Source organism: Aquarana catesbeiana, linkage group LG02 (genome assembly GCF_042186555.1).
Source record: "Aquarana catesbeiana isolate 2022-GZ linkage group LG02, ASM4218655v1, whole genome shotgun sequence".
In the NCBI taxonomy this organism is placed as follows: Eukaryota; Metazoa; Chordata; class Amphibia; order Anura; family Ranidae; genus Aquarana; species Aquarana catesbeiana.
The window spans coordinates 119480555-119504543 of record NC_133325.1 but is presented as its reverse complement, the minus strand read 5'-3'; the positions used below and the strand labels follow the sequence as shown (position 1 = coordinate 119504543).

General features: G+C 40.2%; 1 protein-coding gene and 1 long non-coding RNA gene across 2 annotated transcripts in view; one reads left to right on the top strand and one right to left on the bottom strand.

Annotated features, from left to right (window-relative positions):
• Window positions 1–11121: 11121 nt before the first annotated feature.
• LOC141127174 (uncharacterized) lies at window positions 11122–23024 on the top strand. Its single transcript, XR_012241494.1, has 3 exons — window positions 11122–12026; window positions 19123–19221; window positions 22198–23024. It is a non-coding gene; the product is annotated as an uncharacterized lncRNA (long non-coding RNA).
• Window positions 13351–23989, bottom strand: part of USP12 (ubiquitin specific peptidase 12) — a 103105-nt gene continuing 92466 nt past the window's right edge. Inside the window, exon 9 of the mRNA XM_073613399.1 lies at window positions 13351–23227. Coding sequence (XP_073469500.1) covers window positions 23126–23227 — 102 coding nt within the window. The 3' untranslated portion in view covers window positions 13351–23125. The remainder of the gene's footprint in view (window positions 23228–23989) is intronic.

Here is a 23989-nt window from a genome sequence, read left to right as displayed (position 1 = left end):
GTATAAATTGTTTATAAAATTAATAAAAATGGATTGAAAACAAAAAACGATAATTGGCATGTGCATATGTATTCATCCCCTTTGTTATGAAGCCCATAAAAAGCTCTGGTGCAACCAATTACCTTCAGAAGTCACATAATTAGTGAAATGATGTTCACTTGTGTGCAATATAAGTGTCAGATGATCTGTCATTACATATACACAACCTTTTGAAAGGTCCCAGAGGCTGCAACACCTAAGCAAGAGGCACCACTAACCGAACACTACCATGATGACCAAGGAACTCTCCAAACAAGTAAGGGACAATGTTGTTGAAAAGTCAAGGTTAGGCTATAAAAAAAAAAGTCCAAATCTTTGATGATCCCTAGGAACACATCAAATCTATAATAACCAAATGGAAAGAACATGGCACAACAGCAAACCTGCCAAGAGACGGGCGCACACCAAAACTCACGGACCGGGCAAGGAGGGCATTAATCAGACAGGCAGCACAGAGACCCAAGATAACCCTGGAGGAGCTGCAGAGCTCCACAGCAGAGACTGGAGTATCTGTACATAGGACGACAGTAAGCCGTACGCTCCATAGAGTTGGGCTTCGTGGCATATTTTTCAGCAGTCGGGACCAGGAAACTGGTCAGAGTTGAGGGATGGTGCTAAATACAGGGTTATTCTTGAGCAAAACCTGTACCACTCTGTGTGTGATTTGAGGCTAGGATGGAGGTTCACCTTCTAGCAGGACAATGACCCCAAACACACTGCTAAAGCAACACTTGAGTGGTTTAAGGGGAAACATGTAAATGTGTTGGAATGGCCTAGTCAAAGCCCAGACCTCAATCTGTGGTCAGACTTAAAGATTGCTCACAAGCGCAAACCACCCAACTTGAAGGAGCTGGAGCAGTTTTGCAAGGAGGAATGGACAAAAATCCCAGTGTTAAGATATGGCAAGCTCATAGAGACTTATCCAAAGTGACTTGGAGCTGTGATAGCCACAAAAGGTGGCTCTACAAAGTATTGACTTTAGGGGGGTGAATAGTTATGCACATTGACTTTTTCTGTTATTTTGTCCTATTTTTTTTTATTGTGAAGCAAGCAACGAACATCTTCAAAGTTGTGGGCATGTTCTGTAAATTAAATGATGCAAATCCTCAAACAATCCATGTTAATTCCAGGTTGTGAGGCAACAAAACTCGAAAAAAATGCCAAGGGGGTGAATACTTTTGCAAGGCACTGTAATTAGTAAATAGAGTCCACCTGTGTGTAATTTAATCTCAGTATAAATACAGCTGTTCTGTGAAGCCCTCAGAGGTTTGTTAGAGAACCTTAGTGAACAAACAGCAATGCCAAGTCGGTCTGTACCATTAGCAGAGAAACAGCCCCAAAGCATAATGTTTCCACCTCCGTGCTTGATTGTAGGGATGGTGTTCTTAGGGTTGTGGTCAGCATTTTTCTTCCTCCAAACAGGGCGAGTCCCCCTCCTCAAGGAGGCACATGTACAGTCATGCCAATGAACATCTAAATGATTCAGAGAAGGACTAGGAGAAAGTGCTGTGGTCAGATGAGCCCAAAATTGAGCTCTTTGGCATTAATGCGACCGTGTTCAGAGGAAAAAAATGCTGACTGTGACCCTAAGCCAAGCACGGAGGTGGAAACATGATGCTTTGGGGCAGTTTCTCTGCTAAAGGTACAGAAGGACTTTGCCACATTGAGGGGGCAATGGACGGAGCTATGTATTGTAAAATCTTGGATGAGAACTTTCTTCCCTCAGCCAGAACATCGAAGATGGGTCGTGGATGGGTTTTCCAGCATGGACAATGACCCAAATCATACCACCAAAGATATTCTCTAAATCCTTAATGTTTCTTGGCTGTCTCGAGCTCGAGAAGAAGCACATTAAGGTCATGGAGTGGCCTAGTCCAGCCCTCAAAAATTCCACTCGCCTGCTCCCATTTTGCTAGTGTATTTTGAGGGCTGGTGAGTGTGGGCTGCGTGGGAGCGGGGGGGGGCGAGCACTGCCAGCCTGGGTTGTATGGGAGCTGTTCTCCCAGCGATCGTAGGGGAAGAGAGGAGAGCTGCCGCTGCCTGGTTGATCAGAGCACAGGGAACATAACAGCTTTTATTTCAATAGCTGTGAATTCCCCGCCGCGCGCCGTCATATACAGCCCCTCCTCTTTGTCCAGGCACTTTGATAGACAGATCACCCGTCCAATCCTGCACTGGGGACACAGGCTGCATTGGGCATACAGGCTTCATTGGGGACACAGGCTGCATTGGCAAACACAGGCTGCACTGGGGACACAGGCTGTACTGGCGGACACAGGCGGCGTAGGCTACGTTGGTGGACACAGGCAGGCTGCATTTTTGGGCATAGATAAAATTGTTGTTAATATTTTTATAACTTAATTCTGCATACAAAATTTAAGTGTCATTTCATGAGATTGAGGGTGTGTTTAGGGGTGGAATTAGGGGCGGGGTAGGGTAGGTGTTGGGCGGGGCAACTGGTGGCAAGTAACCCTTGAGGCCTGGCTAGTAGCTCAGGACTTAAAATTTTGAGCCCTGGCCTAGTCAGTCTCCAGACCTTAATCCTATAGAAAATGTATGGAGGGAGCTGAAACTTGGAGTTGCCAAGAAACCTTAAAGTGGATGTAAACCTGAAAAATGTTTTTTTAATGAAGACTTCTACCCGGTACAGTAGAAGATGTCAAGTCATCTGTTCCCAGTCTGGCCACCAAGAGTTTATCCAGCTCTGAGCAATTCTCTTGTCTTTTTTTAGTAAGATAAAAAACGACACACAGATAAGTTTGTGTGCTACATCTCCCACTGCTGTGACTGACATCTCATTTCTTTATCTCATAAACAGCATGAGAGCAGAGTATCTATGATTCCAGCTTCACATCCCTCCTTCTTTCTTCTCCAGCTCTCCCAGGATTGGCTGCTCCACACCTCAGCATGATTGGGCATGCTGAAGTCATGTGGTGCTTTTCCTGAGTTTTGACTGAATGTTACTCAAAACTCAGGAATAGGAGAGTGTAGAGGTGGGCAGGGAGTCTTGTGACATCATGACTCCGCCCACCAAGTGCGGCAAAGAGACCCACCCACCGATTCCAGGGGCTCCTACTGCTGAAGGGGGTAACATTTCCAAGGTAGGGATAAAAGCAGGAGGCGTGTATATATACATTAATACTGTGCCATTAGTTTATACTGTGTGAGTGGTGGGTTTACATCCACTTTAAGGATTTAGAGAAGAACTGTGAAAAAGAGTGGACCAAAATCCCTCCTGAGATGTGTGCAAACCTGGTCACCAACTACAAGAAACGTCTTACCTCTGGTGCTTGCCAACAAGGGTTTCTCCACCAAGTACTAAGTCATGTTTTGCTTGGGGATCAAACACTTATTTTACTCACTGAACTGCAACTTCATTTATAGCATTTGTTTTGTGTGTTTTCTTTCTGGATTTTTGGTCGATATTTTGTCTCTATCATTTAATATACACCTCTGATAAAAATTATAGACTCTTAATTTCTTTACAAAATTTGCAGGGGATCAAATAATTATTTTCCCCACTGTATTCATGTGTTAGAATGGCCCAAAGTTCAGACCTAAATCCAATTGAGAATTTGTGGCAAGACTTGAAAATTGCTGTTCACAGATGCTCTCCATCCAATCTGACAGAGCTTGAGCTATTTTGCAAAGAAGAATGGGCAAAAAATTCACTCTAGATGTGCAAAGCTGGTAGAGACATACCCAAAAAGACTTGCAGCTGTAATTGCAGTGGAAGGTGATTCTACAAAGTATTAACTCAGGGGGGGCTGAATACAAATGCACGCCACACTTTTCAGATATTTGTAAATCATTTTCCTTCCACTTCACAATTATGTGCCACTTTGTGTTCTATCATATAAAATCCCAATAGAATACATTTACGTTTTTGGTTGTAATATGACAAAATGTGGAAAATTCCAAGGGGTATGAATACTTTTTCAAGGCACTGTAAATCAGCTCCAGCACCAGTAAAGCAGCCAGTACCTCACCAGTAGGCTGCAGCTAGAAACTTTGAGTGGAAGCAGTCTCTGCAATCAGCAGGGAGCATATAAAACATTTTTTTTTGCAGTTAATTAGGCTTTAAGTTATGGATTAAGTGTTTACTGTAAAGTACTTTTTGCTATTCCTAGAGTGTCCTCTCCTCTGGAGAGCTTGGCCTGATACTGCATTGGTGGAGGACGACGACTGATGAGGGCTATAAATCCATGAGATGTAGCAACCTTTGATGGTTTGGTGAGAACCTTGTGGTAGGGTCAATGGACTGACTAAAAAGACTACAATATTTAAGGTGCCAGGATGATTAATCTATCAATAACTGCTGAAACAAATGCTATTAGGAGGGTTCAAGCTTATTGCCTTTGCAAAACATTGATGTGTATGTAAAGCCAACATTTTTTGGTTTGTTTTGGATAGAGTAGGGAATGGTTGAGTCCACTATCAGGTTCTTTTTTCTGAGCTCGATCAGAGAGATTTGCCTTCACTTCCTATCTCAGAGACACCACTGTAAGTAAGAGGAGATTCCTTCAAAGTGAAGTAATATCCCTTTCCTAGGCCTTGTTCACATTGAAGTGCTGTTCAGTACACCCACACAGGGGGCCAGTTTTACCTGCCTGGGAGACACAGTGGATCTGTGCAGCCAGCCTGTTCAAATCAACAAGTGGTCCACCTACCAGGTGCGTAAACACCACCCTATGCTCTAATCAGTGCACTCAAGAGAATGAGGCCTTAGACAGTTGGCCACCAGACAATTCAAAGCTTTCCTCTCATCTTTTGTTTCCGACAACTCAAAAATGTTGGATTTACTAATCACCTTCTGTACCAGAGATCAGCTGGTTTCTCAGCACTGGCAAGTGTCGCCAAGGCTACAAGCACTCAGCTGTTTTTGGTCTCCATCAGGCAACCAATATGTTTCAATTAATTTTTCAAAATGAACTTTGTACTGAAAACCCATAGGTTTAAAGATAGGCTGTGATACCCAAAGCTGACAAATGTTGCTGAATGCTGGTGGCCTCTGATCAACAATTGGGTTGGGAGATGGAGGACCAGTTGTAGTTGGCTGCTACAGTTCACTTGATTTTGCCCATTCCTTTAATAAATTATTGTACATACAATACTGTGCAACAGTTTTAGGCAGGTGTGAAATAATGTTGTATATTAAGAATGCATTTAAAAACAGAAGTGTTAATAGTTTCTTTTTGTTACTTTTAAATTGAAAAAGACTTTATTGCGTTCATTTAAAATTTATATACAATCATAAACACTGTGGAATGCATAAAAAGTCCCAATAACATGCTGGTTCCAAATCAGAACATACTTCAAAGTAAAAGTTAAAGTAAAGTTTCCTTTTTTTTTTCTATTAAAATAAACATGTTATACTTACCTGCTCCGTGTAGTGGTTTTGCATAGGGCAGCCCGAAACCTCCTCTTCTCGGGTTCCTGGCCCCTCCCTCCTGTTGAGTGCCCCCACAGCAAGCAGCTTGCTATGGGGGCACCAGAGCCGAGCTGCAGCTCTGTGTATCCATTCAAAAACAGAGCTGGGGTTTGGCCCCACCCCCTCTCTCACCTGATTGGCTGAGTTGTATTGACAGCAGCGGGAGCAAATGGAGCCGCTGCCATATCTCAGTCAATTAGGAGGGAGAGTCCCGGACTGACGAGGGATAGAGACTTGACTTCCCTGGACAAAGAGGGGGAGGCTACACACAGAAGGCTTTTAATCTTAATGCATAGAATATATTAAGATAAAAACCTTCTGACTTATAAACCACTTTAAAGTCTGTGCCTCAAAAGAAAAGATGACACCAAAGCCAACAAATAGTGCTTATATCTCCACCCAAATAGTGACACTCTGCACTCACCAGAAATATATTACCTCTTTTTTTGCTATGAAGGTCAAACTCACATGAGGTAAGTATATCACCCAATATACAGCATATACTCATTTACCGATGGAATCCTAAGCCTCTAGCTCAGCGGTCATCAACCCTTTCTTCAGGGCCCACTAACAGGCCAGGTTTGCAAGATAACTGAAATACATCACAGGTGATATCATTTGCTGCTCAGTGATTGCAGTATTCTAGTCTGCATCTCCCCAAGGTTATACATAAAACCTGGCCTGTTAGGGGGCCCTGAGGACAGGGTTGATGACCACTGTTCTAGCTGGCTAGATGGGATCATCTCTTGTAAAGTGCTTGTGTGTCTTTAAGAAATCCTGCATATGCCACATTCACAGGGAAGAAATATAAAGGAATCTCTTATTGTGTAGCATGTTCGGTTATTATTAATAAGCAATTAAATTTACACTTACACCAATAAGTATCCTAGGCATGTAAAAAAAATGGCTTGCATTTCTTCGGAAGGGACGCGTCTCGGAAAGTACCACACAATGCGTTTCGTCAGCGACGTCTAACGTCATCAGGGGCCACATGTCCAGACCCGTCTCCTCTCATATATACACCCCTATTGCCACCCACACAGTCTAAGTCAATCCAATCAAAATCAGGGTCATCCTTTGATTAAAAATGGAAAATAAAATAACAGAAGAGAAATCCAAATCAAATCAATATTTGGTGTGACCAGCCAGAGCCCTGATATCAACATCGAGTCTGTCTGGAATTACATGGAGACACAGAAGGATCTGAGGCAACCTACATTCACAGAGGATCTGTAGTTAGTTCTCCAAGATGTTTGGAGCAACCTACCTGCCGAGTTCCTTCAAAAACTGTGTACCAAGATGAATTGATGCTGGTTTTAAGCCAAAGGGTGATCATATGGATTTAGATTTCTCTTCTGTTCATTTACTTTCCATTTTGTTAACTGATAAAAAATAAAATAAACTATGGACACTATTTCTGAAAGCATTCCTAATTTACAGGTTTTTTCCCACACCTGCCTAAAACTTTTGCACAATACTGTATGTTCTCAAAAAAACAGTTATACTGTATTTTAAGAGATTTAGGGAGCAACATTATCAATATCTGATACCTGAATAAAGTATTCTAATTCTGAATACATTAGCAGTCAAATCCACTTTTATTTTCTTATTCATAAAACACAACTGTGATTGGATTGCATGTTGTGCAAAATTTGTGAAAGGTTGTTAAAACCCATTATTATTATTTTTTTTTTTTTTTACTGTCTGTGTATAATTTTCTTCAATATCTTAGTGACTCACACAGAGTTCTAAACATCAAGGATCCAGAAAGAAAGCAATAAACCCCTTCTAGAGGTCTGAACCCTTAATGTTATCCAACATTGAACATAAAGGCTGGAGTTCCATTGTTCCTGGCATTCATAAATCAGTCTTCTAGGACCCAGAAAACCAATTTCAAGACAGCAGTTTTACTGCTGGATAATGTTGTTCCCGTCTACAATCCTATAAAAAATATTTTGTGAGGTCTCTTGAAGCTATCGTATCTAATATTTCAGTTATGCAACTATACTTGGAATTCCGGGAAAACCCAATATAAACATTAGTTCACAGTTCCAAGAGTAATATTCTGTGTCAGATCAGAGCAGGGAAAGCCTAGTCTTAATCCCGGATGTTTAGTCTCGTTTGTGCTAACATTCCATATAAGATCATAACAATCAGATGGACCCATTTTAATTGCCTCTTCAGCTCAATACTCATGACTTTGCTTTATGATTATCTCCTCTAAAGTGTAAATCTGTGCAGAGTTCCTCATCGTTTCGCAGTGGTTTATTATGGCGACTGATCCTTGTTATGAGCTGCTGGCACTCAGCTGTTATTCTTTTCCGTTCCCCATAGAGAAGTTCTTTAAATGCAAATTCCAAGCATTTGTAAAAGAGATCACCTTTGATTTCATCATAAGGTTCCTGATCTCATTCCTTAAAGTCTAGCTCCAAGTTTACTGTCACTTTAAATGGTGTGTGCACCACACATGTGGGGCATCACCGTGCGAGTGAGAGCAAGAATATTAGCTCCAGACCTCCCGTGTAACTCTAAACTGGTAAAGGTTTTTAAAGCATCGCTAATTAAGATTTTTAGGTATCGTAGTTTAGTGTGACATGTTGGGTATCCATTTACTCTGTGTAACATCATCTTTTATATTTTAACAAAAAATTAGGCATTGTATAGGGTTGTGTGCAATAAAATGTATTAAAGTGTTTTCCCAAAATAAATCGCGTTTTAAAAACCGCTGACATAAAAAAATTGCATCGCCCACCATTTTATTCTCTAGCGTATCTGATATACATAAAAAATGTTTAGGCGTTAAGTAATTTTTAAGTAATTTTCTAGCAAAAAAATACAGATTCTTACATGTAGGAGAGAATTGTCAGAATTGGCCTAGGTGGGAACTGGTTAATATTGGAGCACACATATTGAAGTGTGAGTCATTTCTTTACAGCAACAACATTAAACAATTCAGATTCCAACTCTCATTTACCATAGTAGACCGCTGCTGCTGGTTAAGCTACCCTAACTTTTAAAGTATCCAGAATACTAGAACTCCCCCTAACAATTATCCATTTCAAGGGAATAGATTGGCAACAGCTTCCAAAACAGTGCTGGCCGTTTATTAGAAGTTACAACATATTGAAAGTAATTGGGGCATATTTTGTAAAACATCCAAATAGTGCACATTTCTGTTAGATATTAAAAGAGAAGGGATTTTTTTTTTTTCTTTCAGTTTCATACTTACCTCGGTCCGATGCTGCATCTGTCCCCCCGTCCCTCTGCACTGAGAACCGAGCAATCGAACACCGCTGATGGCTCAGTTCTCAGCTCCCCGAGCAGAGAGCTATAGACTGTCAATCAGCAAGCTCTCCACGCTCACTGGAGCGCCGAGCTGTGGAGGGACGGGAAGCGACCGTTTTCAGGCTCTCAGTGGCTCGCTGAGACTGGTGTCAGTCCAGCACCTGGCGGATCCAGACTCCCATTGTCGGGATGACGCTGTGCCTGGACTGACATCCATGATGTCAGCAGAGAGCAGACTTCAGTCTGCTTTCTGCTGAAAACAAGTCACGGGTGTGCAAAACGAATTTCACTCCTGTGATCCATAGGAGAAGTACAGCCAAACAAGCTCAGGCTGGACTTCTCCTTTAAGACTTTAATGTAACATTTTGTAGATATAGTTCTAAGGTTGAAAAAAAAAACTTGGGTCCATCTATGTGTATGTGATTTGTGTCAAAGAGATCAGTATGATGTAAATCTTACCAATGTGTGATGTTTTAAGATCTTGTATAGATAATTTACAGCTCTATATGTACAAATGGGAAGCTATAAATACACAAACAGTGCAACATTATGGCTGTGCTTTACTGCTTCTGATGGTGAAATGAGTGCATGAACAAGTATCTTCATGATGGGATTACCAGGTATTAGTTTAATGAAAGCTTTTGATTTGAAAATATTGAAAATTACGTGAAACTGTATAAACCCCTTCCCGCTGACGTAGCACCGGGCTGGGCTTTTTTCCGTGCTGGGAGCATACCTCCCTTTGTGCTGGGAGCGTGCCACACAGCGCACTCCCAGCAGAGACCAGGGTCTCACCTAGAGCTCCGGGGCCCTGTACTAACGATCAGGACTCAGAACTCCCGATTACGGGTCACCTGATCACTGCTGTAGGCCACTGCTTGGCTACCACAGTGATCAGTCACTGTGAAGCCCATCCCTGTGTTTCTCTCTGTGAATAGAGGAAAGATACAATGTATCTTTCTCTTTCCTTGCAGAGGAAAAAAAAAGTGTGTAAAAATTTTTTTAAAAAACCTAGATCAAGGTGTTTGATCTAAATTAGTGTTTGGGTCAAGTCAGGGTCAGTATATATATATATATATATAAGCAAAATGCGCACTATAGCTTCTGGGCTGTACTATGGGTATGATGGAAAGATAAAATTGCTCTATTTTGATAGAATAAAGAAAGCTAAAGCAGCTATATACAAATGTGACTAAAATTTATAAACACGGGGTGAGTGAAAATGTAGCGCTAGTCAAGGCTGTGTGGAACAGCTATGTGAACCAAAAAATTATTCAAGAATAAAAAAACATGTGAATATGCATATATAGAAACAGAATAACAGACACGTAAGTCTAATTAAGTGATAAAACACAAGTGAATCAAAAAGATTTGGTGTAAATCACAAATGGGAAGTGATGGTTATAATAACAAGAAGTCCGTCAGATGGTGGACATCTTCATGTAAGCAATCAGGGGCAGGAGATGTGAATGTTGGCAACAGGTGTCCCAAAGGATAATGGTTGTGAAAGCAAGGAGTTCATCAGATAGTAGACATCTTCATGTGAGCAGTCAGACATCAAATATAATGTTGGCAGCAGATATCACAAGAAGGAAATAAATGGGTACTCTTACCGGAACTAATGGATCTGGATGTCAGCGACACCAGATCAAACAGGCATAGATAGAAACAGCTCAAGGTATCCTGGGATGGTCAGCAAGGAAACTGGAGTGGGCTCTGGTATCTTCGGAAGGCGATATCCATCCGATACGATCACCACAGATGGATCAACCCTTGGGCCAATGATGGCCGGATGAGTGGGGTAAGGGAATTCATGATGAAAAATATGTAAAAAGAAGAGGGCTCCAGATGGTGCAGATCAAAAGCAATTTGGGTTTTTATTTTCATAAAAACCGCATACAATGGCATAAAATTGTGATCACAGTAAAAAACGGAGCAATGTGGAGAGCAATATATATATTTATTTTTTTTTTTTTACACACATACATCTTTCGTGTTTACATTCCATACACCCGATTTGATCATTATAGATGTAAACTTATCACATATCCATCATTACATTGTGTATTTTTGTTTCTCTACATTTGCAGCATAGCATAAGTGTAGTGAGTTGCTACTCTGCACTTAAGGTTTTTGGTCGCTGTTGAGTTTCCAACACCATCGCAGATAAGATTTATTCCCTCCACTCAATCTTTGGACTGCATAGTTTGTCCTGAAGTCGATGCTGTTTTTCTCTCTCCCAATAGATTTTACTGCACTGCTGACACTTGTTCCTCCGACCCAACTAAACGACGCAATACGACGTGATGTGGGCCGTAGGAACACTGTCACGTGTCACGTCAGCAAGTCACGTGTTTAACGTTGCTCCAAACACGTGACTTGCGGTCCTAGCCTCACTCTGAGGTGAGCGTCTACTGATCCGGAGCGGAGGGCCGTCCACGTCACAAGTCATCGTTCCAAGCCTTGTTTTGAGGTTGACGCTGACCCGGCCATGATGTCCTTCCTCTTCTGGTCTGGGAGTGACTCCCTCTCTGTATTAGTGCGGGATCGGTGACAACCTACTTCCGTGAATCCGGCTGACACACAATCTCTGATTGCTTCTGGCATTCAGCCTCATTGAGGTTGCTGACACTGATTGGGAGCTTTTTGAGCTGAATTTCGCTGGCTTTTCAGCCCACGTTTTTTTGTGATGTTATGTTCCATTACATGTTATATAATTTTCACATCTGATAGGCTCACCTGTGGGTGGTTCATCTTTTGATCCATCGCCCCCATTGGTCAGCCTGTCACAACCAATCAGCTGACCAATTTTCTGATTGGTTGCCGATTGTTTTATGGTTTTTTAGCATTTATATATATGTTGCAATGTGGGGGAGCTGTTTGATGCCCCTGTAGAATTCCGATTAGGACGAAACGCGTAGGGATTTGCTTCTTTGCTCTCCACATTGCTCCGTTTTTTACTGTGATCGCAATTTTATGCCATTGTATGCGGTTTTTATGAAAATAAAAACCCAAATTGCTTTTGATCTGCACCATCTAGAGCCCTCTTCTTTTTACATATTTTTCATCATGAATTCGTTCACCCCACTCATCCAGCCATCACTGGCCCAAGGGTTGATCCATCTGTGGTGATCGTATCGGATGGATATCGCCTTCTGAAGATACCAGAGCCCGCTCCAGTTTCCTTGCTGACCAGCCCAGGATACCTTGAGCTGTTTCTATCTATGCCTGTTTGATCTGGTGTCGCTGACATCCAGATCCATTTGTTCCGGTAAGAGTACCCATTTATTTCCTTCTTGTGATATCTGCTACCAACATTATATTTGATGTCTCTGACTGCTCACATGAAGATGTCTACTATCTGATGAACTCCTTGCTTTCACAACAATTATCCTTTGGGACATTTGTTGCCAACATTCACATCTCCTGCCCGATTGCTCACATGAAGATGTCCACCATCTGACGGACTTCTTGTTATTATAACCATCACTTCTTCCCATTTGTGATTTACACCTAATCTTTTTGATTCACTTGTGTTTTATCACTTAATTAGACTTATGTGTCTGTTATTCTATTTCTATATATGCATATTCACGTTTTTTTATTCTTTAATCATTTTTTGGTTCACATAGCTGTTCCACACAGCCTTGACTAGTGCTACATTTTCACTCACCATATGTACTATGGGTACAAACAAATACCATACACAAATGTGGTATCGCTGCAATCGTCAGGAGCAGGAGAATTTATTTTGGTTTGTTCTTTGGTGGTAGGTTACGGTAGTAACAAGAAATATACAGCTAAAATGTACTATTTTGGGCCAGTTTTCCTTTAATAAAATAAAAAAAAAAAAATCAGGATATATCCATATTCATTTACTACCAAATGAAAGCCCAATTTGTCCGAAAAAAAAAGTTATAATCCACTTGGATGCACAAAGTATTTGTGATATTTACGGTTTTACGAACACGTCAAAAGTTCCAAAATTGTGCTTATGCATTACAATTTGTTTTACCCTTAGGCTTAAAGGGGTTAATGTTAAAGTACACCTTAACTGTAACAACTTATTTAGATTGCTAAAGTACTGTGTGTGCAATGTGTTTTTTTTTTTTTTTTTTTTTACAGAACACTATTACCGTGTTTTTTTTTCTAGTATCCTTCTGTCTACATACACTCACTACACAGTTAGTTGATCATTGCTTTAAACCGATTTCCTAATAGTGATCACAGTGGAAAATGGCTGAGAGTTTCTATTGGCACGTCCTGTGCCCACCATCAGAGGCACATGCGATAGGCTGACAATGCAGAAGCGCACAGCGGAAGCAAAATGTAAAAAGCTCCTGAACAGACGAAAGTGACATGGTAATGTTCCTCCTGGAAACTGGCAGACAGTTGTCCCCGGTAACAGGAAGTGTCTGAGGAACGGTCTTCATGGTGGGATTAGCAGATATTGTTTTAATGAAAGCTGCAGATTAAAGTGCTCTACCATCTTTTTCAAGTATATTCCGTTGTAGGTATGGTTATATATTTTTTTTACTAATGTAGTATTCAGCTAATAGATGTTGCAGTGATCGTCAGACAAGACAGCGAAGAAATACTGTGTTGCTTACACTTTTATTTCTTTAGAACAGGAAATCATAACACATCAGGTTATTTCAAGCAAGCCCTTTAATACACCCGCCAAACCTCTATAAATCTGTATCAAAAGTGCAACGTTTTATAATTTATAGGTTGTTTAATACATCTAGTATGTTAACAAATAACATAAATTTAATAAAATTCTTGTTTCTAATATACAAAATAATGAACTGCTGTTCAAATCAACAATTATAGTTACACAGCAATCAGTTCCACTATTTACAGCTGACAAAGTCCCCATTTTGACTACCCCTAAAAAATATTTATATAATGCTTCATATGTTGGTCATTTTGGTTGGTTAATATAATTTATTTGTTTTTTTTTTTTAATAAATTGCTAAATTCTGACAATAATTCAAGAATTGTATTATTTTCAGCTGCACTAGAAGTAAAAATTAATTTATTCAGAACCATCACCTCATATATTCATACAAAAAATACACATTTATGAAATGGATTGCAAATGTGAAGTAAAAAAAAAAAAAAAAAAAAATCCTATGGACACATATTTCACACACTTAGCAAAAATAAATGTGTACTTTCACTGTTGACTATAAACCATGTTCAATAACAAACCTTGGCTTTTTTTCCTCCTAAAAATATAAATAAAACCACAAAACAAATATTGTCAGTTAACATGAATGAGCAGATTTAGGTTGAACATTATTGGTTCAGGTGGCCATTTTGAGAAAGACAACTGCATTTCATGATTGGTATAACGCTCCTCATATGAGTAAAACTAGCATTCAGAAATTCATTTTAAGAAATTTGAATAAAACTTGACAATTTTTCAGCTGTATAAAATGTGGAAACCTTTCCATACATGGCAGTAGATATTTGCAAAAGGAAAAAAAATACAGAACCAATATATAAATAGAAAAAAATCTCACTCTTATTCAAAAGGTGCTTGGACACAAATGCATGATGTCCAGAGACAAGCTCTTTCTTCTGGCCCCACATACCTTTTCCTCAACTTGCATCCAGTTTAAATATCCAGAGAACAAGTACAATGAGTGTTGATTGCATCAGGGAAAATGCTGTCCAGAGACAACTTGCTGTTTTTCTGTTTTTAAAAATCCAATTAGACTTTGTTTAAATATAATTCAGATCCCTCAAAACAAAAGGAGTATAAGGTCTTAAAGTTTTGCTTTATTTAGAGAAAAGCCTGTCCAATGTCAGCAGGCTACAGAGAAGGACTCATGTACTCCATGAGGGTCCTTCGCTTCCCTGCAGCGTGCTGGCACTGGACAGGCTTATCTACTCAGGTTGTGGATTCTTTCTGAAGAAAAGGGAACTGTAAGACTGAGTAGCTTTTGTTTTGATGCACCTGGAATGTGTTTAACACATTTAAAAATGAATTTAATGTAAACTAGTACTGTTCTGCTGAAAGCTACTTGTGTCTGACTTGTAAGTGTCCTATTTGTTCCAAGACAATTCACTTGATCGCAGTAATGCTGAGCAGGAGCTTCACTGATGTGGAATTGTCATATAGTTTGTGAGTCAGGCAAAGGCAGTCTCCATCAGAAAGGTGCCCATTCCAGGAAATGTGATAGTCTCTTTAAAGCCCACCCAATAGATTCACTTATACTCACATTCTACCTGCCCCCTCTTGGTTGCTCCAATGAAGCCCGCACACAATACCTGGCGCTTCTGGGGATGGGTGACATCTACCCAGGATGCAGTGCTCTAGCCTGAGCAGTGAGTTGACAGGTCCGAATAGTCACATGAGGTGGCGGCCAACTATGCCAGCACCCTGTCCTGTATATGCCCTAACAGAGATCTGAAGCAGGGTGTATACAGTTTTTTTTTCTGTTAAACCAACGGGTTGTACAAAAACAACTGACAGATCCCCAGATCAACACAAGTGACACAGAAGAAGGGATCTTCACCGCTACGCTATTGTATTCTACTCGTCCACCATCTGACTAAACTGATCAGCGCTGCAGCCATTGGCTGCAAGTGCTAATCGCATGCTGGTTTTCCAGCGGGACCCTTCAACAGAGGCAGGTCATTAGACCGGCTTCTGTTAAAGACAGTGGTACACAAGTACCAAACACAAGGAGTTCCTTCTGAAACACACATTTTGGTATGTGTACACCCAGCTTTACACAAGGTGGTTTGACTACAGGCTCTGATGGAAAAGCACAAGTGGTCATGGAGTATGGCAAAGGTGAGTATAGGTGGGCTTTTAACAGACTGGCACTGTACTCTGAGTAGGCAAAGTTACAGGGTACCTACGCAGGATGACATTCTCCTTTGATAGAACTTTAAATATGACAAATTTGCAATCAGCTGCAGATACCTTCAGTGTCAGTCCACAGGTTCACGTCAAACAGCAAGCACCTCTGAGTTTACACAGACATTCTGAGTGAGAGCATAGAAGTCAGCAGGCTTAGAAGCCCATCCTGCATTCACTCTGCAGCGAGCTTCAGGCTAAATTCAGACTGCTAAATAGGTGACTAAATGTCACCTCTGGACACAGCACCACTCTGTTCAATGGCCGCATACAATTTGGCCAATTGGCTGTGGCCAGTTTGTATGTGGCCAGTACTCTACAGAAATGCCGAACATGGACACACACTGGCTGTGTCTGGGGTTGGCTGTAGCTCTATGTAACCACTCAGATGAGTGGTTACATGCAGGCAGCAGCAATGCCGGACATAGATTTGTACAGAGTACAGCCTTCTGAATGTAACCAAACTCACAAGAGAAACATATTCACAGCTCTAAGGGCCGGTTCACACTGCTGCGATGCGGGAACCCTGCGCTATGCGAACTGCTGGAAGTGTCAATGAAAAGTTAATGACACCCCCAAATCAGTTTGCAGATCGCAGTTCGATCTGCAAACTCGGACAGGAATCGGATTGCACGGTATCCGATTCTGCTGCAGACCAAAAAAATGTGAGTTTGTTCTGAATGCGATGCAAATTCAGCCATACTATCTGTATGGCTGAAATTGCATCTCACAGAGATTGCATGTGATTTGCACTGCAGTGCGAATTACATGCAATGTCTGACATCGCACCAGTGGGGACCGGCCCTAAAGGTAGACCAAAAGAATCACATTTTTTAATGAGGGGAGGGGAGGTGCTGCTTTAAAAAAAAAAATCAGAGAAAGAAAGCAGTCAAACCAAGGTTGTACATGCTTTCACACATTTATAGACTATCACTAATTTCTACATGACAGATTGTCTCAGCCTTAACAGGACTGCAATCAGCGGGTTGATACCCTATACGTATATCCCTATATTACCCTATAATATAAGTATTAAAGTGGCCAAATGCCACATGAAATCTATGTGAATTATTGGACCAGAAATCTACAAGGCTGTGTCCTGAGCCAATAGAAGTGTTCCATGGTTATAAAGCATGAGATTAGCAGCAGTGACCTGTACTTACTATCTAGTCATATCGACTTAATACCAAAATGACTTGACTGTATCTTACTATAGAAAAGTTTCTTTAGTAAATATAGCCTTTAAGTTACAAACAGGCCAGCTAAATAAGTATTTACAAAACAATCTTCAAACGGTATGTGCTAAATTAAAGCTCCAGCTAATGGCTTGAGTGGAAGGTGAAGATGTGAATCTAGCTTTTGGAATATTATTCACCTGCATGCCCGCAGACGTCTCAATATCTTGGACTGGCAACAATGGTATTAGCCAATCAGAATAGGGCTGCAGACTTATTATTTTTCATTAAAATTCACATCAACTATAAAAACTCAGGCTTTACAGTCCGCTAAGCCAAACATAAAAACCTGCTGTAGGGATTCAAGCTACCTGTAATTTGCCTCATTATTATTCCAGCATTGGTTCTCTGTACCAGGCTGGCCTGTTTTAAAAATGACTCTGGTAATCCAGCCTTGATGAGTTCCCCCTACCTCTGTCTGTAATTTTGCAATATTCTAACACATTCTATCAAAAAAGAAATTCATGCTGCAATTGTGGAGTGCATGATAAAGAAAAAAAAAAAAAAAAAAGAAAAAAGAAAAAAAAAAGCTGTAAATATGTTGCCAAAACATCCGTGCCTACTTAAACAATAATCCTAGTGCATGCAGCTGCTGTCTAATATTCCCAACGGGGAGTCTGACCAATATAGTTATCCCTAGGCAGCGCTTGGATTAACATGCAGTAAATAAAAAGTGTACCATAACGAATGATAACAAATACCAAACTACACACACACACACACACATATATATATATATATATATATATATATATATATATATATATATACACACACACGTATACATATGTGGAAAAATCTAGTGCGATTGTCTATATAGAAATTGTGAAATCTTGAATGCCATGTTCCCAGGGTGCCCCTATAGTGAATATTCCAGCTTGTGCTGGGTAATCCACTCACCAGATGTCAGTGACCCCCCTAATTTACAGCATGAACAGTCATTAATGCTTGTAGGTCCTTTGGGAGACCTATTCAGATCTTCCTGGTGGCTTCCTGGCACGGATCCTTTCCCCTCCTCAATACGGTCCCATGATTGCGTCAGTGAGATTAATGGTCAGGCAGTACGATTAAAAAATGATGAAATGCCTTAAGCGGTTGTTTCGGTGCGTCACTTTCAGTCCGCAGGTGGAACGCACGCATCCATCTTTTTGATTGCAATAGCGGAACGTTTTGTAGGCGAATGGAAGTTGTAGTGCTTTTTAATAATGTTTAATAAACCTACGAAGAGATTTTATACTATTTATTTTTATCATACGGTCTGTCCATTTATCTCACTGGAGCATAACTGGGACTGCATTGAGGAGGAGAAAGGATCTGTGCCAGGAAGATCAGGATAGGTCTTCCAAATGACCTACAAGCATTAAGGATTTCTCTTGCTGTAAATTAAGGGGGGTCACCGACATCTGGTGAGTGCGGTGTGTATTACCCAGAACGAGGTTGAATATTTACTATAGGGGGCACCCTGGGAACCTGGCACTCAAGGTTTCACAATTCATATAGATATTTACACTAGTTCACTTTAAGGATTTTTATATATATATATATAATTGTTTTGTATAGTTCGGTATTTGCGGTATTCATTATGGTACACTCTTTTACTGCACGGTAATGCAAGCGCTGCCTAGGGATAACGCTAACAAAAAAAAAAAGTGTTACCAAGTATTTCTGGATCGAATGAATGTCAATCAATCATTCAACACTGTATAAATATGCCCCATACAGTCAATGTTTCATGTAGAGCACTCAAGATGCTAACTGGGTTCGATACTAGAGTCACAATTTTGCACTCCTAGTGGCCTTTGGTGATTGAAGATCTTTATGCACTGGTTGGTCATTGATGTAGTACAACCAGTCGCAGCAAAGACTAATACAACAGTTTGCCAATAGATTTCTCTATTTGAGGGGCTGAGGCTCTACTGATCATTGTGATGGAAAAAAAAAAAGTATAAAACGCTACCTTAAGTTGTTTTTTATCAAGCACCTCCAGATAACAAGTGAAGCCAGTCAGTGAACTAATAATACATTCAGGCATGCTGTAGATGTGCCTAAAAATAAATTCCCTAAAATAACTTTAAGCTGTAATCCACTGCAGACACAGAACACACAAACCACCTTACATGGGCAGTAGGGGTGTACCTCCTGAAGAATGTGCTGTGTACCATCCTACTTCACCAACTGCATTCAAATATCTAAGGCAGGTTTGAGTCTATTGGGTGGTTGTGAGAAACATCTTAATGCTGTCATGTTCTATTTTTCAGACTGGGTGCAGCAAGAAGGGTGCTTGAGCATCACAAGATTACCAGGGACTAGGGTGGCACTACAGCAATGCTTGGATGAAAAACTAAGGAATGGAGCAGGTAGGCTGTATGCACCTCAAAGGTAAATTTTCAGTTTTAGGTGGAGTGCGTCTTTTAATAATTAAAAAAAAAAAAAAAAAAAAAAACCCTATGGGAACTTCCTAAAAAACCTTCAACAATAAGAAATACAGGTTGCCAAACATTCTGAAGAGCATGCTTGGAGTTAAAAAAAACAAAAGGTAATGATCTACACCTGACTCACCTCACCCCCCTTCCACTCAAACGCACCATCTAGAGTTCTCCCTTAAAGTCTTATCACACCATGATAAAAAAAAAAAGGAATGGTAAGCAGTACATCAAAGCTTGATAGATACATATTCACCCACTTTTCAGGCAAGTTACATTCAGACACGGCTGGACGATACATAAGGGTCATGATTTGACAAAGGATGATCACCCAAAAAAACATATATTACCATGGTAAAGTTCTGGATTCTACATGGTGCAGTCATTCTCATTACTATAATATCTCTTATTTAAAAGGAAAATAAAAATCTGGAAATTCTTTTTAAGCTACTATTCATAATCTGTATTAAGGAAACAATTGTAGGAAAATAAAAAAACGTGCTGCATAAAGGCGCCTGGCAGTCACAAATTTCAGATATCATTCCCAGCATGCTCCAGACTTGTGTATGCTCTGGAGATAAAGAGATGACAGGTAGGAGGTTCACACGCTGCTGCAAAACCAGACCACAAAGTCCCATCATTCGCTTCCACCAGTGTCTGACGTATAGTCATTACGATTATATTAGTACATTGTAAAACTATCCACTACGCAGCACACATTTATGAACCTAATAGTAATGACCGTAAGTGGCGTAACATTTTTTGTCAATGTGACAGATTTACAAAATTATCACTAGAAGCTGAAAATCCTTGTAGAACCCATCAGGGGACCCAGTGTGTATAGCCCTTGGTCTCTTTAAGACCAGTGCAGTTAAAAAAAAAAATTCTGTCAGTGCTGTAGCTTCACCCCAGGCTAAAGCCCAATTTATGGGCATTCCTATGGGGAGGCTAGAGCACAGCACAGCACTGAGCCCAATACCCTACCTCTAAGCTGACTGATTGCTTACTTTTATGAAAGAACTAACAAAGTTGCAGCGCTGTGTGATAAAGGCTGCCAGCAAACATACACAGCACTGGTTGATAGTAATCACTCACTGAGCCAACAGATCACACAAACAACCCCATTGCACAGACTGGCCTTTAATTTGTGGATGCACAGAGTTTTATGATGTAAATAGAGATGACCCCCACCCACTGATGTGCTAAATTATGGCACTCATCTCCAGGGCCAAGTACTGTCAATCAGCCTTTATAATACAGTATATTTGTCTCGTTGCTTGCAGTGTGGTCAAAAGACTGTGTGGTGAAGGGGGCAAGGTGATGGAACATTCTGCTTTGTATGGGCTACATCTGCTTGGTCCTCTGTGGGATTTTACAAAGAGTTTAAGAATAAAGTGATACTCCTTTAAGAGTAGCTTAGCAAATAACTGTCAAGTCTTACCAGTAAATGTTAGCACCTAAGCCATGTCACTTTTGTATCATAAGCTGTGTGTTTACCAACTGTTGGAAGAACGGTCAAGAAGGGAGTACCTGTCACAGGTTTCAAAACAGAGGCCTTTCTGTGCAATCAGAAAGATGTTTGCAGTGTGACCCAGGCAGGAGATTAACAGTGAGCAGAGGAATAACAATGTAAGCAAACACAACATAATGCAGGTACTAATAATTATAGCGGATGGGTGCCAGGGCTTTGTGGAGCTTTACTTTAATGAGAACCAGTTATAACTTGGCTTATGTCAAAATTTAAATATTCAGCCTTCAAATATGACTGTGCAGGCTTATTTTGAAAAAAAAAAGATTCCTTTACTAGTCACGTGATGCAACCTGAAATGTGTCTGCAAAAAAAATAAAAGGACAAAAAAAAAAAGAAAGCAGAAAGTATACTGTTGACAAAGCTTTGAAATGGAATAAAAACCAATCCACATATTTTAAATTTGCTTAAATCATGTTATATGAGGAAAACCTTAAATCTCGTTGGGAATCAGAATTCTCATAACTTGTGAATGAATTGCACACATGCATAGTAAATTAGTGAAGCTTGATTCGTCTGTGCAGTTGGATCTGACAAATGGGGGATTTGCTCACTCCTAGTAAGTAACTCTGCTTTGCTTAAACGACTATATATTGGGAAATCTGTCACATTGGTCAAAATTATGTTTGTGTATGACCAACTGTAAGAAATGTATTTTTGTCTTGGTTACATTCTATACAATATCCACATAGAAACTTCCATATATATAATTCTATATTGTGTTGCACATGACAGTTTATTCTGTTTCTTTGTTGTCACAACAGTTCCCATTTTCTGACTAATAAATTAACAATATCAAAATATATTTAGTGAACAACGGATTTGTGCTAAAAGTAAATGTATGGGATCTAATAACAGAAACACCTTAGGGTTTCCAGACTGCAATACTATAACTATTATATATTATTAAACGACCTCTGCCTTAACCTACCTACCCTTTTAGAATTTGCAATTTAGTAGTTTTCCAAGCACCAATGGAGAAATCCCGCGCGTATATGCAGAAGCGGTTTACAAAGACAGGAACAGGGGAATCTAGTACAAGAGAAGCACTGTGTGATAAGTTGTAGCAAATAACTTATACGCTTCATTTTTGGGATCGCTCCCACCCTAAATTTTAGAAATAGCTTTACTTCAATCTAACTCATACTTCTGACCAAGTCTAAGACATGTAGGAAGTGCAGATAATATTGCAAAACAATAACATTTATTACAAATCATGGCGAAATGCTGCGGATGGATTTCCAGGCATACAAGCACAGAAAATCAATGCAAATCCTTTAGGTCACCGGCAGATTTGCTCTGTAGAGGCCCCTGATTAACTCAGTCTTTGTAAATGCTTCCCTATGTGAATTACATTTTTACAGAACATTTTTCATCTCCAGGTTACAGAACTTTGTACGTAACGGACTGAATGAAAGATTCCATACCACATCTAATTCTGTAGCAAAAACCGGCATGCCTACTGCAAACATTTTAAAGAATTTTCCACAGTTAAGCTGCCATCTCCCCAAAATAACAGGGGGCATAACAAACTTTGTGCATTGTTCCCAATCTGGTCATCTATGACTGTAAGCTTCTCCAGGCATCCAATCGACTGAAAGCTTCAAATATGTCTTCTTATTCACTCCAAGAAAGGCAATTGCGGTTGCTGGGCGCAAATATATAAATATATATAATTTTATTTTAGTATTTTTACAGCGACTTAGGTTTTTAGATTTTCAAACATTTTTCTTTTTAGGTCTGCTTAGCTGTGTAGGGTGGTCAGTGTGAAAAAAAAATAAAAAAAATGACAGAACAGGTTTCTGTCATTGAATGCTTTTTTAAGAACGGCTGTAATAGCTAGCTAAAAAACGATTAAGAATAGCAATAACTGTAAAATGTGATCCAACAATAGGAATGACCATTTCTGTTCATGGTGAGCTGTAGTAGCAGTAGTGATGGGACTGTAATGGTGAGCGTGATACCTGAGAGCAAATAAATCAATTTTCATGATATGAGTATCTGTCTGCTCAATCCGTGTTCTTTGCTTCGGCGTGTGCAAACTGCGCTAATGCCCCCCTGAGCTCTCGAGTCTTTTTTTTTTTGTTTTTGTTTACTTTTTTTTCCCCCTCTCTGTAGTTTTTTATATTTATATTTATTTTATATATATATATATATATATATATATATATATATATATATATATATATATATATATATCTCTATATAACTTAAATTGTACATAGACATATATCTATCAGTGCTTTCTCCTTGCTCCACTTGTCCAGAGAAGAAATGAGGCAGAATGTATGTCTTTGTGACAGTTCTCACTCAGTCTCGAGACTGGTAGAAGAGAATATAACCAGATTCAGAGTTCTTTGAGATGTCTGACGTTAACCCGTAGAATTCTTCAATAGCTTGTGCATCAATTTTCTGCATAGAAAGAAGAAATATACAGATGTTTAAAAAAAAACCAAAAAACTAAAAAGCGTGGGTAAGCATAAATGAACACAGTGTGCCTTGTACCAGCCTGCACTGATCCACTGTAACTCATATTAGCCAACACCAAGGTACTGCACCTCATATCAGCCAGAACTGACCCACCATGCTCCATACCAGACTGCACGCACCCACCCACTTCACCTGATACCAGCCAGTACAAAACCATTGTGCCAACCCTGTCCCACTGTGCCTCATACTAGCTAATCTTGAACCAGGGCTTATATCACTCTGCATCGATTTACTGTGCCCCATACTAGCCTGCACTGGATCCACCACTCCTCATACTAGCCTGCACTGGATCCACCACACACCTCATACTAGCCTGCACTGGATCCACCACACACCTCATACTAGCCTGCACTGGGTCCACCACACACCTCATACTAGCCTGCAATGGATACACTACATCTCATATCAGCCAAACCAGACCCACAAACTCTTCAGACTAGCCAGCACAGACCCACCCTAACTCATACTAGCCAGCACAGACCTACCACGTCCAATAACTCTCAACACTGCCCCACCCTACCTCATCCCAGCCTGCACAGATCCATTCTCTCCCCTACCAGCCTGCACAGATCTACTGTGCCTCATACGAGCGTGCAATGTTCCACCACATCTTGTATCAGCCAGCACAGACCCACCATGTCTAATACCTCTCTGCACTGGAATCTCTTAACAGCCATCACATAA